At 40.4% G+C, this 11,959-nt stretch overlaps 1 protein-coding gene across 1 annotated transcript; it reads left to right on the plus strand.

Annotated features, from left to right (window-relative positions):
* Positions 1 to 7,758: 7,758 nt before the first annotated feature.
* cyp1a (cytochrome P450, family 1, subfamily A) lies at positions 7,759 to 11,507 on the plus strand. The gene is made up of 7 exons (XM_069174148.1): positions 7,759 to 7,858; positions 8,238 to 9,108; positions 9,233 to 9,359; positions 9,447 to 9,536; positions 9,781 to 9,904; positions 10,096 to 10,182; positions 10,402 to 11,507. The coding sequence occupies exons 2-7, from the start codon at positions 8,269 to 8,271 to the stop codon at positions 10,697 to 10,699; spliced, it is 1,566 nt and encodes a 521-aa protein (XP_069030249.1). The 5' UTR covers positions 7,759 to 7,858; positions 8,238 to 8,268; the 3' UTR covers positions 10,700 to 11,507.
* Positions 11,508 to 11,959: the final 452 nt, after the last annotated feature.

Genomic DNA, 11,959 nt, shown 5'->3' on the forward strand with positions numbered 1-11,959 from the left:
ATTCTCTGACCCATTTTTTTATGGAAGAGCCATATTAACCATTTGAACTATGCCTTTAATTCCTCCATTATCAAAAGGGTAAAAGTACCCTTTTATCTTCAGTAGTTTCAAAGGACACTTCACCAATGGGAAAGTGGCATGAGACTTATGTTGACAGATTATTGAAGGGAAATTCTTTTTTCCCACTTCTTTTACATACATCAGTCAAACAGTCCTGGAGGTAAAGACTCCAACTTGTACAAGAACATTTGTGAAGGGCGGCTGATCAGAGGATTTAAGTAAGTATTCCATTAAATATAATTCAAGCCACACAGAAATTTTAACTGTAAAGAAAGTCATGACTCACATTGATAAGTAACAACACACAGATTGACACTTTGATAATTCATGAACATTGTAAGAAGATGGAAATAACTGCACAAACACAGATTGAATGCATTTCATTGATGGTTTGACATTTTTCCAATACTGTATGCTTTGTTGATAGCTGCCTCTCAGCTGGCACTGATGAAGGCCTGGGTTGTCAGGTTTGGTTGCGCCAACAGAAAACAAAAATTGTTTTGATTGTGCAATATTTGTGAAAATGGCTAATTGAAAAAGTATATGTCTAGAAAGAGGTTTGTGTAATGTTGAGTGAGTGGGATAAGTTTCTTACCTCTGCCGTTGTGTCTCCAAGGTGTTCAGGCCAAAAGAGTCTCCAGGCCACCTGTACACTACTTCAAGTTTCAGGGAGGTGTTTGATTGAAGAGGGGGTGAAGCATTTATATAAATTCAAGCTGGAGATAATGGACTTGAATGTGATGTATAAAATAGTTTCAAATAAGGATGTTAATATATATTAAAATGTTTTACTATAAATATTTCTACGTATGTCTTTGTTTGTTAGTTTTTAATGGGTTTTGTGGATAAGGGTACCCTTTTGAACTGTAGTTCTTCAGGGAGTCATCAGTAGCAGTCTATAAAAGGCTGCCAGTTTACATCAGGACCTGCCGCTACTGCTAGGACCTCATGTCAACAGGGAGCCACAGCGTGTTGGTTGCACCATTGAGGTTTTTTTTCTTGTGGGTTTTATTTTTGTCGGTTTAATTGTGCTGTGCGTTAATTATGGTGGAATAAAGGCTGTGTTGCTCATCTCTACCTCAAGCCTCCAGCTGCTTTAAACTACCTTATTTATTTGACGAATGAGGAGGATGTAACATGGTCTGTAAAATAATGCAGACAATCTGAAAGAAGCTCCAAAGGAGGTTTGTTCTCTATCAGCAGGTTTAAAAGTAAGTATTTCTGGTTCCAAAAGCAAACTAAAAAGTACTTGTTAGATGTAAAAAGGAAGTTCTTCTAAAAGATACAATGAGCACATTTTGAAACTGTTTTAGACCCACCATTATTTATTATTTCCATGTTGGGAAGGTTTTATAGCTTTATGACAACTCTGCATTCATTCCTCGACTGATGCTAAATCATGAAAACCACCACAAAGAAAAAAAAAAACTCTTGACAGCGGTGGTATGCAAAGAGTGATACTCGCACAGTGAAACGGGGGTACACACCTGCTCTGAAGGTGTGTGCGTGACAGCCTTCGCGTGACTAGAAACGAACAACCTTCACAGTCATTACACCTGCTTTTATGTCCAAGAATTCTTTAAGAGCTAAATGGCTGTGGGCAAAAAAAAAAATTCCTCTTTCTTTTTTTTTCAGCTCTGTGAAATGGACACAGGCAAACCAACACCAAATACCTCCAGGCCAACGTGCAGCTCTGCATTCTGATAAGATCCACCACCACTGCTGTCTCTGTGGTCATGTCTACACCGCTGATCACTTCCCGTAGTCGCCTGTAATCTCTTTAATCTTTTTAAGAATTAGTAAACTACCTCACCACAGAATCTCTCCCCTGATGCACTTCCAGGCTTCTATATCCTTCCACCACTGCTCCCCCAGTTTTTTCTTAATTGAAAAAGAAAGGTCTCCTACTTTAGCTTTAATTCTTCCATTCACCTGCTCTTTTTCTTGCAGAATAAAGCTGATTGTCATGTTGAATAATCTTGTATTTAAGGCCTGGCAGTAGAAAAGAATATAAGTCTAAAAGGGGAACTTATCTAGAAGTATCTGTTGATTTTTTCCGCCTTCCTATATGACATTTACAGCTGCTCTGTCTCCAGTCGTGAATGCTGCTCACCTGTTGTGATCACACACACACACACACACACACACACACACACACACACACACACACACACACACACACACACACACACACACACACTCCTGCAGCCTGAACGCTCAATGAAAACAGCTCTCACCTCGGGTGGTCCACACACAAGTCACATTCATCTTTAATCAGGTTCAATTTCATCTCCGGAGAGCGCTCAACACACACTCGTTGAAAATGCAACAACTGAAGTTTGAACAATGTGCATCAGGATCACTTTAGGTGCTGTTTACAGTGACATGAGTTTATTTGGAGATAGTGTTCTAGATTTCAGATTTATTTAGGTTTATTGCACTGCCAAGTTAACCTGCACACCCACCTCAGTAAATTCCAGTTATATCTGTAACACTGCTCAGAGATTGTTTCTGCATCACACACTGACACAGAAGTACATATATTGCTGCAGCTGTAATATGACATAAGCAATTATCAGTGGTAATCATGATCTTTAGTTGATGTTTTTTTTTTACCCTGAACAACCATGAATATCTAATTCAATTCAATTCAATTTTATTTATATTGTGCCAAATCACAACACAGGTTATTTCATGACACTTAACACATTAAAGTCCTTGCAGCAGAACTTTACAGCATTATAGAGAGAAACCTGAAAATTCAACAATTCCCACATAAACTAGGAGGAAAAAACTCTTCTTTAAAGGAGAAATACCTCCAACAGAGGGAAGAAAAAACTCCCTCTTAACAGGAAGAAATGTCCAACAGAACCAGGCTCAGACGTTGGCGGCCATCTGCCATCTGGGGTGAGGGAAGAGCAGAGAGAGAAAAGGACAGCATAGAGATCCAAAACATGAGCTGTTGGTGGGGCCGACAATCACAGAGCAGAGACATGCTGCTCCATGGATGGGACAGCTACAAAAGAAAGAACAGAAACTACGCGAGCGAAGGAACTGTATCGAGAGGCAACAGACAATAAGCAAAAACTATGGGAGAGAAGAAGCATGAAGTTAATAAGATGTAATGGTGAGATATGAGCGTATAGAGAGTGAAAGAGTGAGAGGAAGGAAGCTCAGTGCATAACGAGGTCCCCCAGCAGCCTCGGCCTGTAACAGCATAACTGCAGGATGGGTCAGGTCCACCTGAGCAGCCCTAACTATAAACTTTATCAAAAAGGAAAGTTTTGAGTCTAACCTTAAAGCTAGAGAGGGTTTCTGCCCCTCAAACACAAACTGGGAGCTGGTTGGTTCCACAGGAGAGGAGCCTGAAAACTGAAGGCTCTGCCTCCCGTTCTTTTTTTGGAAACTCTGGGAACCACAAGCAGACCAGCGTACTGAGAGAGAAGTGCTCTTTCAGGATGATGTGGTTCTATAAGATCTTTAAGATACGATGGAGCCTGGTTATGAAGAGCTTTGTAAATCAGCAGGAGAATATTAAATTATATTCTTCATTTAACAGGAAGCCAATGAAGAGAAGCTAAAACAGAAGGAATATGATCTCTCTTGCTAAATCCCGTCAGTACTCTTGCTGCAGCATTTTGGATCAGCTGCAAGGTTTTCAATGAGTAATTTGGACATCATAACAACAAGGAATTACAATAATCCAGCCTGGAAGTAACACATGCGTGAATGAGCTTTTCTGCATCATGCTGAGCAAGTATTTTCCTGATTTTATTAATATTACATCGATGAAGGAAGGCAGTCCTGGAGATTTACATCATATAGCAGCTAAAGGACAAATCCTCATCAAAGAAGACTCCACGGTTCCTCACAGTGGTGCTGGTGGTCAAGAAAATGTCATCAAGAGTAACTAATTGATTAGAGAAGGAGTTTCTGAAGTGTTTAGGACCAAGTACAATATTTGACATGTTGTATCAAAAACTGAGCTTTATTTAACATTTAGGATTCATGATATAAATAATACTATATATATGCTATACATTTAGGGATGTTGGGATATAACAAGTTAGTTTTTATTTGATATATATATATTAAATTGGACTATAATATGTTCACGTTAGATACAAATAAAGCAAACTCGTTGTCAGAGGGTAATGAACTTCCTATTTTTTTAACATTTCCAATCAAATGTTTAAAGCTGGCAATTATGTGTTGTTGTTGTTTATTTGTTTGCTTGTTGGAAGAGAAAGTACATCTCAGGAAGTAAACGTGCTCAAATAAGGTACCCCTTTTTTCATTGTCCTAATTTATTGTATTGAAACTAATGAATAGTTAATACTTCAGGAGCATTTCTGCCCAGTGACTCCCTGTACTCTTTCCAACCATCCCAGTCTCCACTCTTGGACCCGCTGCGTGACTGGTTAACCTTGTTTCCAGTTTTCGTAACTTGTTTTGCCGTTTGGTGGGTTCTCGCCTGTGTGGCAGCTCAGGCAGTGTTGCATGACTACAATGAATGAAGCCTGAGTGGCAGATTGCATGACTCCAAAGCCCCAAGATCCTCGCATTTACAGAAGCTATAGCGCGCAAATATGTGCACCTTCGTGCACAAGCAAGGGAAAAAAAAAAAAAAAAAAAGAGTCTCGCGTCCTGCGCTCTTTGTTCTGCAAGTTTAAAACCCTTGTGTCTTTTCCAGAGGCGGCTGCCTTCGCGTGACTTGACCAAGCAGATTTAGGATTGTCCAGAAGACCGAGACCCTCCCCTCTGGACGGCAGCTCCGCTTCTCACGCAACCTGCAGCACCAGAGGCGCAGCGCCCTGGCGCACGGCAAGAGTCCCCGGAGTCGACATACAGTCCCGGAGGATCCGGACGGTGCTGAGCCCGGCAAATTTCGCGAAATAAATCAAGAAACAAAAGTTTTACCGACGGACGTAGAAGTCAAAAGTTCCCCATGACCTTATAGTTTCTTTACAGTGGATTACAGTGTTTAACCGGTTTAATGTAAGTCTAAAAACATTAGTATTGACCCTCAATGTGCCAACAGGCATTTTTTTTTAATCCTAAAGTGCAACAGGTAAATAAATAAAAGATGAATGTCATTTTGGGACCATACCTTACATACAGTAACAGAAGTACTTCACCCTTAAAAGGAAAAGATTCGTTTGACATGTTATCCAAAGGCTATGATGACCCGAAGGTAATAAAAGGATATTTGGTGATAATAAATCTCTCTTCTGCTTATATGCTCAGCTCATTCCCATTCTCATTCTGTTCTCATTCTCATTCCATTCCATAATTCACAGAAAATAAGACGCACAATCCTACAATAGGTGCTTGTTATTCTTCAAAGATTCAATCCAAATCATAAACGATATTTACCTAAACTTGACACCATCTTTCAAATGGCTGCATCTTAATTGTCGGCTTTAATGGGTCTCTTTTTGTGTTTTGTTGGAATAAGAAATAAAGCTTTCATATTGTAAAGGACATCAGGGATCCACTTTTTTGGGATATTGAGTGATGGGGTGTGTCTGAGATTTTTTTGGGGGGTATCAAAATAGACATATGATAGTATAGTCAAACATGAAAACACTTGAGTCCTTCCTCCATCCACTCTCATGGCTGTGGTCTGATTCAAACTTCAGAAAAAAAAAATTGAAATATAAGACATAGTTTCAGAGCCTTCAGTGGTTGAGTTTCTCTGAAGATGGACCCAAAGCAGACACATTTTCAGAGAAAATTTACTTCTGGAAGAATTATATCACGATCACTAATCACTACACAAAACATTCAGCATACACCCTTTACCTGAAGGAAATCACATCTTAGAAATTTACAGAATTTTCACATAGTTCAGCCAAGTAAAATGATAAATAATGTAATGAAATTTAATTTCAAATTATAGGAAGGCTATAGGCCTGATGAACTTCCTTTTTGGTGATATAAAATAATAAATAATAATATTTTGATCAAATCTGTTGAAAAGCAGACAAACATGTGGTACGTTTGCCTGTAAAAGCAGATCAAATATTAAATTAGAGGCTACTTTGAAATAAGTAATAGGTATTCACAGAAATACATTTAGAGTTTGAAACATGCAATTCAAATTACAAAAAAGGTGCCTTTAAATCAGAATCAGAGTCAGAATCAGCTTTATTGGCCGGGTATGTTAACACGTACAAGGAATTTAACACCGGTTTTAACTTTTCTCTCAACCTGCAAAAAACTAAAACAGACATAAATAGACATATAAAACATAAATAGACATAATATAAATATTATATTGAATATTTAATATTTAATAAACATATAAATATATACAGCTAAACAATGGTGCAATTGCATCCAGTGCAAAATGGTTATTTATTAGCCCTTAACGGGCTCTGAACGTGAAAAAGCTCTTCTACAAATACCCACTCAGAAATCTGGTGAAAAAAGGTTGAAAAGGGGACACTGAGCAATGGTATTGAACTCATCTACCCTTTCACTCCACGAGTGCAGCCTGATTGCCCCCCTCCCTTCCTCCCTCCGTCCCTCCCTCTCTCCCCAGCATCCTCTTCAAAGGGGAGGTGAGGGTTTGATCACTGGGCTCTCACGCAACTGGTCAATCTTTAACTCCAGCTGAGAACTAACAGGTACAAGCACGCAATGGCATCTGACTGTTTTATCAGGACTTAAACCGGCCTGGGAGGTTGCTGTGGAGGTTGTCACAAACTCCCGTTCTCACCCCAAACCAAGGTTTTTTTTATTGCTGCTGGCGCACAAGATCGACTTCAGCAAGGCAAACCTGAAACAAGCTCTACTTGTGGACATGGTGTTGTCCTTTTGTAGTTCAATAACTCATCAGCTCTAGAGGAGATAAGCTTCCTGTCATTTATTCCTTGTAATATAGGAATAGAATAGAATAGAATACATTTCACACCCCACTGATAAAAGAAAAACTTCTCTAATATCGATTCAAGTTACACCACACAAAATCATAACATTATCTCGGAAAATGATTAGCTGAGACAAATCTGAGTGAGGCATCCGCGAGAGATCAGTCTGCTATCAATGCTGAATGAAAACTCCTCTGCTCTTATCCACAGAATGACCGGACTCAATACTCAACATGAAAGTAATGAATAACAGTGGATTTAGTAACGTAATCAGAGCGATAGATGAGTAAAGTTTCTGTCTCAACAAACACAACATTGGCACAGTTAAAGTCAAATTGCGGAATTTTTTTGGGATATAAGCACTTGTAATCAACATTATTCTTCACATTTCAGCCAAAATATTGCGCAAAATTGCGTCTACTAATGATTTTAAAAGAACTTGCCGAACAGTAGGTGACGCATTAAGTCGAACACTGTTATCACAGATTAGAAAGTGTTTTATTGCCAAGCGGTGGAAATCACTTGCCTGCGATGGTTATTGTCCATAAACATTCGAACATAAAAACGCATTTTGGATGATACAGACTTGAAACACATGAATTCTGCATTGCTCGGTCTATCACATACTCCACACACGCACGCACGCACACACAAACACACACACACCTTTTCTCTTTTCTAAACTTCATTCATGACAAGCTGAGAGAGAGCGAGAGGGTGAGAGAGAGATTACGTCATGAACCGCAGCCAATGGAGCTGTGCAGCACACTATAAAGCAAGAGTCCATTCTCTGTTTTAGGGATATTACGAGAGTAAACTCGACAACAACTCTACCAAACGATATTTTTTTCTTGTTTGAGAAGTTTTTGGGGGGACAACCACTTTTCTTCCATCACTTTTCTTCTTTTTCTACTTCAGAAAAGGTAAGCTTTATATTTGCATTTAAGTTTAAAATTACAGACCTGTTACAACTAAGATAAAAACAAAGTGTTGAGTGTACATTATTTGAAATAATGACTTTGATCAATATGAATTTGGTATTTGCAGTTAAATTCTTCAATCATCTGGCTTTCTATGAGTCATAGGTAACAGACGTTTTAAGCACACTCATTTCATAGCCCACTACTTTTCATATACTACCACTTTTTAAAAGTGCTGTGCAAGATTTGAACATATACGTCAAATAAACACATGCAATGTTACAGTTCTTGGTTGCTTCAAACTTTTTGGTGCACGTAATCAACATGTTGCACAACACCTCGCCTTCTCATTGCCTGCACTGCTGTCATGCTTTCTCAACAGGTTGTGCAGAAGCCAGAAAAAAAAAGTCATCATGGCACTAATGATACTGCCACTCATTGGATCACTGTCGGTATCTGAGGGTTTGGTGGCTTTGATGACAGTGTGCGTGGTCTACCTGCTCCTCAAGTCTTTCCACAATACGATTCCTGAGGGGCTTCTGCGACTCCCTGGCCCAAAGCCTTTGCCTATCATTGGGAACGTGCTGGAGGTGGGCAGCAAACCTTACCTGAGTCTCACTGCCATGAGCAAGCGCTACGGCGATGTCTTCCAAATCCAGATTGGCATGCGTCCAGTGGTTGTTCTGAGTGGCAATGAAACTATTCGACAGGCTCTCATCAAACAAGGGGAAGAGTTTGCTGGCAGACCTGACCTGTACAGCTTCCAATTCATCAACAATGGCAAGAGTCTGGCCTTCAGTACGGACCAGGCCGGCGTTTGGCGTGCCCGCAGAAAGCTGGCCTTCAGTGCTCTGCGCTCTTTCGCCACCCTGGAGGGCACGACCCCAGAGTACTCTTGCATTCTGGAGGAGCACATCTGCAAAGAGTCTGAGTATCTGATCAAACAGATCAACACTGTCATGAAGTCTGACGGCAGCTTCGACCCTTTCCGCTACATTGTTGTCTCTGTTGCCAATGTGATCTGTGGCATGTGCTTTGGTCGGCGCTACGACCACCACGACCAGGAGCTGGTCAGCTTGGTGATCCTCAGCGATGAGTTCGGACAGGTGGCGGGCAGCGGCAACCCAGCAGACTTCATCCCCATTCTTCAGTTCCTGCCCAGCAAAGCAATGAAGAAGTTTTTCGGTCTCAATGCCCGCTTCAGCGAGTTTGTTCAGAAGATCGTCAACGAGCACTACGCCACCTTTGACAAGGTACACCACAGACTAAATCATTCATGAAATATTATGTACTCCATTCTTCTTTTGACATATTGTTTGCCCTTTAAGTCACTGTGTTCTTAATATTTATTGAGATGGTCCAATGATCTACTTTCAGGACAACATCCGTGACATCACAGACTCGCTCATTGATCACTGCGAGGACAGGAAGCTGGATGAGAATGCCAATGTCCAGATGTCAGATGAGAAGATTGTAGGAATTGTCAATGACTTGTTTGGAGCTGGTAGGTTGAAGTTCTCTTTGTGTTGATTGACCTGATCATATATGACCATGATTGAATAAAAAGTCCTCACAGATGTTTCTCCTCAAGGTTTTGACACCATCTCCACTGCCCTGTCGTGGTCAGTCATGTACTTGGTGGCTTATCCAGAGACACAAGAGAGGCTTTATCAAGAACTGAGTAAGTAGAGTTTTTCACACAAAAGTACTTCCTTGCATATTTCATTTATCTTAGAAAAGTGCAGCTATGATAAACACTGCATATGGAGGGGTTATTTTGAGTTGTAAAAAGTATTAAAGGAACACACATTTTGACGCTCTTAAAGCAGAATGGTTGATTGTATTCTTTAATCACAGACAGAGTAATGGCTGCAGTCTAGGTACTCATCCTGCACTAATACTCAATGATGTCTTTTCATTTTCAGAGGACAAAGTGGGTCTGGATCGTTCTCCTGTTCTCTCTGATAAAAACAACTTACCGATTCTGGAGGCGTTCATCCTGGAGATGTTTCGCCATTCTTCATTCCTGCCCTTTACTATCCCACACTGGTGAGGTTCATCTCTTTTAGATCTCGGAAAGTACTACAGGTGTTAACAAAAATAAAGTGCTGTTGACATGTTATGTATTACAGAACCACACAAAGATAGACACAAAAACATGCCTATTGCAAGCATAAGACTGTATGTGATTTAAACCTGTAAATACACAATGAGCCGATGCTTTGTTTTTTCTTTTTTAGCACCTCAAAAAACACATCTCTGAATGGCTACTTCATTCCCAAGGACACCTGTGTCTTCATCAATCAGTGGCAGGTCAACCATGATCCGTAAGTTATTTTTTTGTAGAGTTTTTTCCTCAACTAAAGCAGAGGAAGGTATTCCTTGCACAAGGGCACCCAGTTTGTAGTTAAAAAGAAAGACCATACCAGTCCTTGTTCCCTTCCCCATATCCAACTTATCCTCAGAGACTAAACCTCTAATTTCTGATGCTTGTAAGGTTTAATTTGAGCAGCTTGTTTTATTTCTTCATTCTCTTCACCTTTCAGTGAGTTGTGGAAAGATCCATCTTCCTTCAACCCAGACCGCTTCCTGAGCGCTGATGGCACTGAGGTCAACAAGATGGAGAGTGAGAAGGTGGTGATTTTCGGCATGGGAAAGCGGCGCTGCATCGGTGAGGTCATTGCAAGAAATGAGGTCTACCTCTTCTTGGCAATCATCGTCCAGAAGCTGCACTTTCACACCTTGCCTGGAGTGCCACTGGACATGACCCCAGAGTACGGTCTCACAATGAAGCACAAACGCTGCCACCTCAGAGCCACAATGCGATCGAGGAGTGACAAGTGAAGCTATTCATCCAACGTATGTCTCAATAGGAGGTATATTGATTCCAGCACTGTAAAGGTTACAGTCAGGTTAAGAGTCAGTGAAAAAGGCATCTTTCTCAGAATGTAATGCACTGGATGTCACATTTGATCGATAGAGCAAATTAAATCGAATCAAAACGAATGAAGTTTGATTGCAAATTGTCAGACATGTCTCGGTTTGTGTCTGTCTCTGTCATGCTTTTAGTTTGGTAAGAGATATTCCTGCACATTTTGGTGCTTCTCAGTGAAGTATAAGGAGATACCCATTTCTTGCTGTTTTGTCTGGTCATCCAAACTGCTCCCATTTAGAAATTATACATCATACAAAGTCTTTGCTTTGTTCAACTTTGGGACAAACAGTATGTTTTACTGCGCGGACATTACTACGTAAAACACTGCAACCTACATTTTTCTTCTGTGACATAGGGCTCTGAAGTAAAGAAATATACCAATCACGTTTTTAAGCTATTTGTATTCCTTTATACTGTGGATGTAAGACACTGAAGATATATATGTATCCCAAAATGTGATTTTGTGTGTGTATCGAGATTTTTGTATTTTATAAAGTCATTTTTATGATCCCATCATTTGTATATATTTGAGGTGAAATAGTTTTGCTGTGCATCAATATGATTTGCCTGGACACCAAAAGAGTTCCAGTGATTTTGGAATATATTAGTAGGCTATACAGTTTTATATTTCTATCTCGAATGTATGACTGTATGACATGTAAGGGTGTGTAATCGGGGCATTAATCAGCCACGCAAATAAAATATGCTGCAATCATCCTCCTGTTCTTGTTTGCTTGACTTGAAGTAAGACAATCCCCACCTCACCCCACCCCGCCCCTCCCCGCACACCAGATACACACACACACACACACACACACACACACACACACACACACACACACACACACACACACACACACAAAATACACATATATATTGATGAAGCCAGGACCTGATGAGCTCTCATCAATCTTATCAACACACACACACACACACACACACGCACACACACACACACACACACGCACACACACACACACACACACACACACACACAAAATACACATATATATTGATGAAGCCAGGACCTGATGAGCTCTCATCAATCTTATCAACACACACACACACACACACACACGCACACACACACACACACACACACACACACACACACACACACACACACACACACACACACACACACACACACACACACACACATACACATA

Source organism: Embiotoca jacksoni, unplaced genomic scaffold (genome assembly GCF_022577435.1).
Source record: "Embiotoca jacksoni isolate LCO1_2020_lvr unplaced genomic scaffold, fEmbJac1.0.p SCAF_6, whole genome shotgun sequence".
NCBI classification, from domain to species: Eukaryota; Metazoa; Chordata; class Actinopteri; family Embiotocidae; genus Embiotoca; species Embiotoca jacksoni.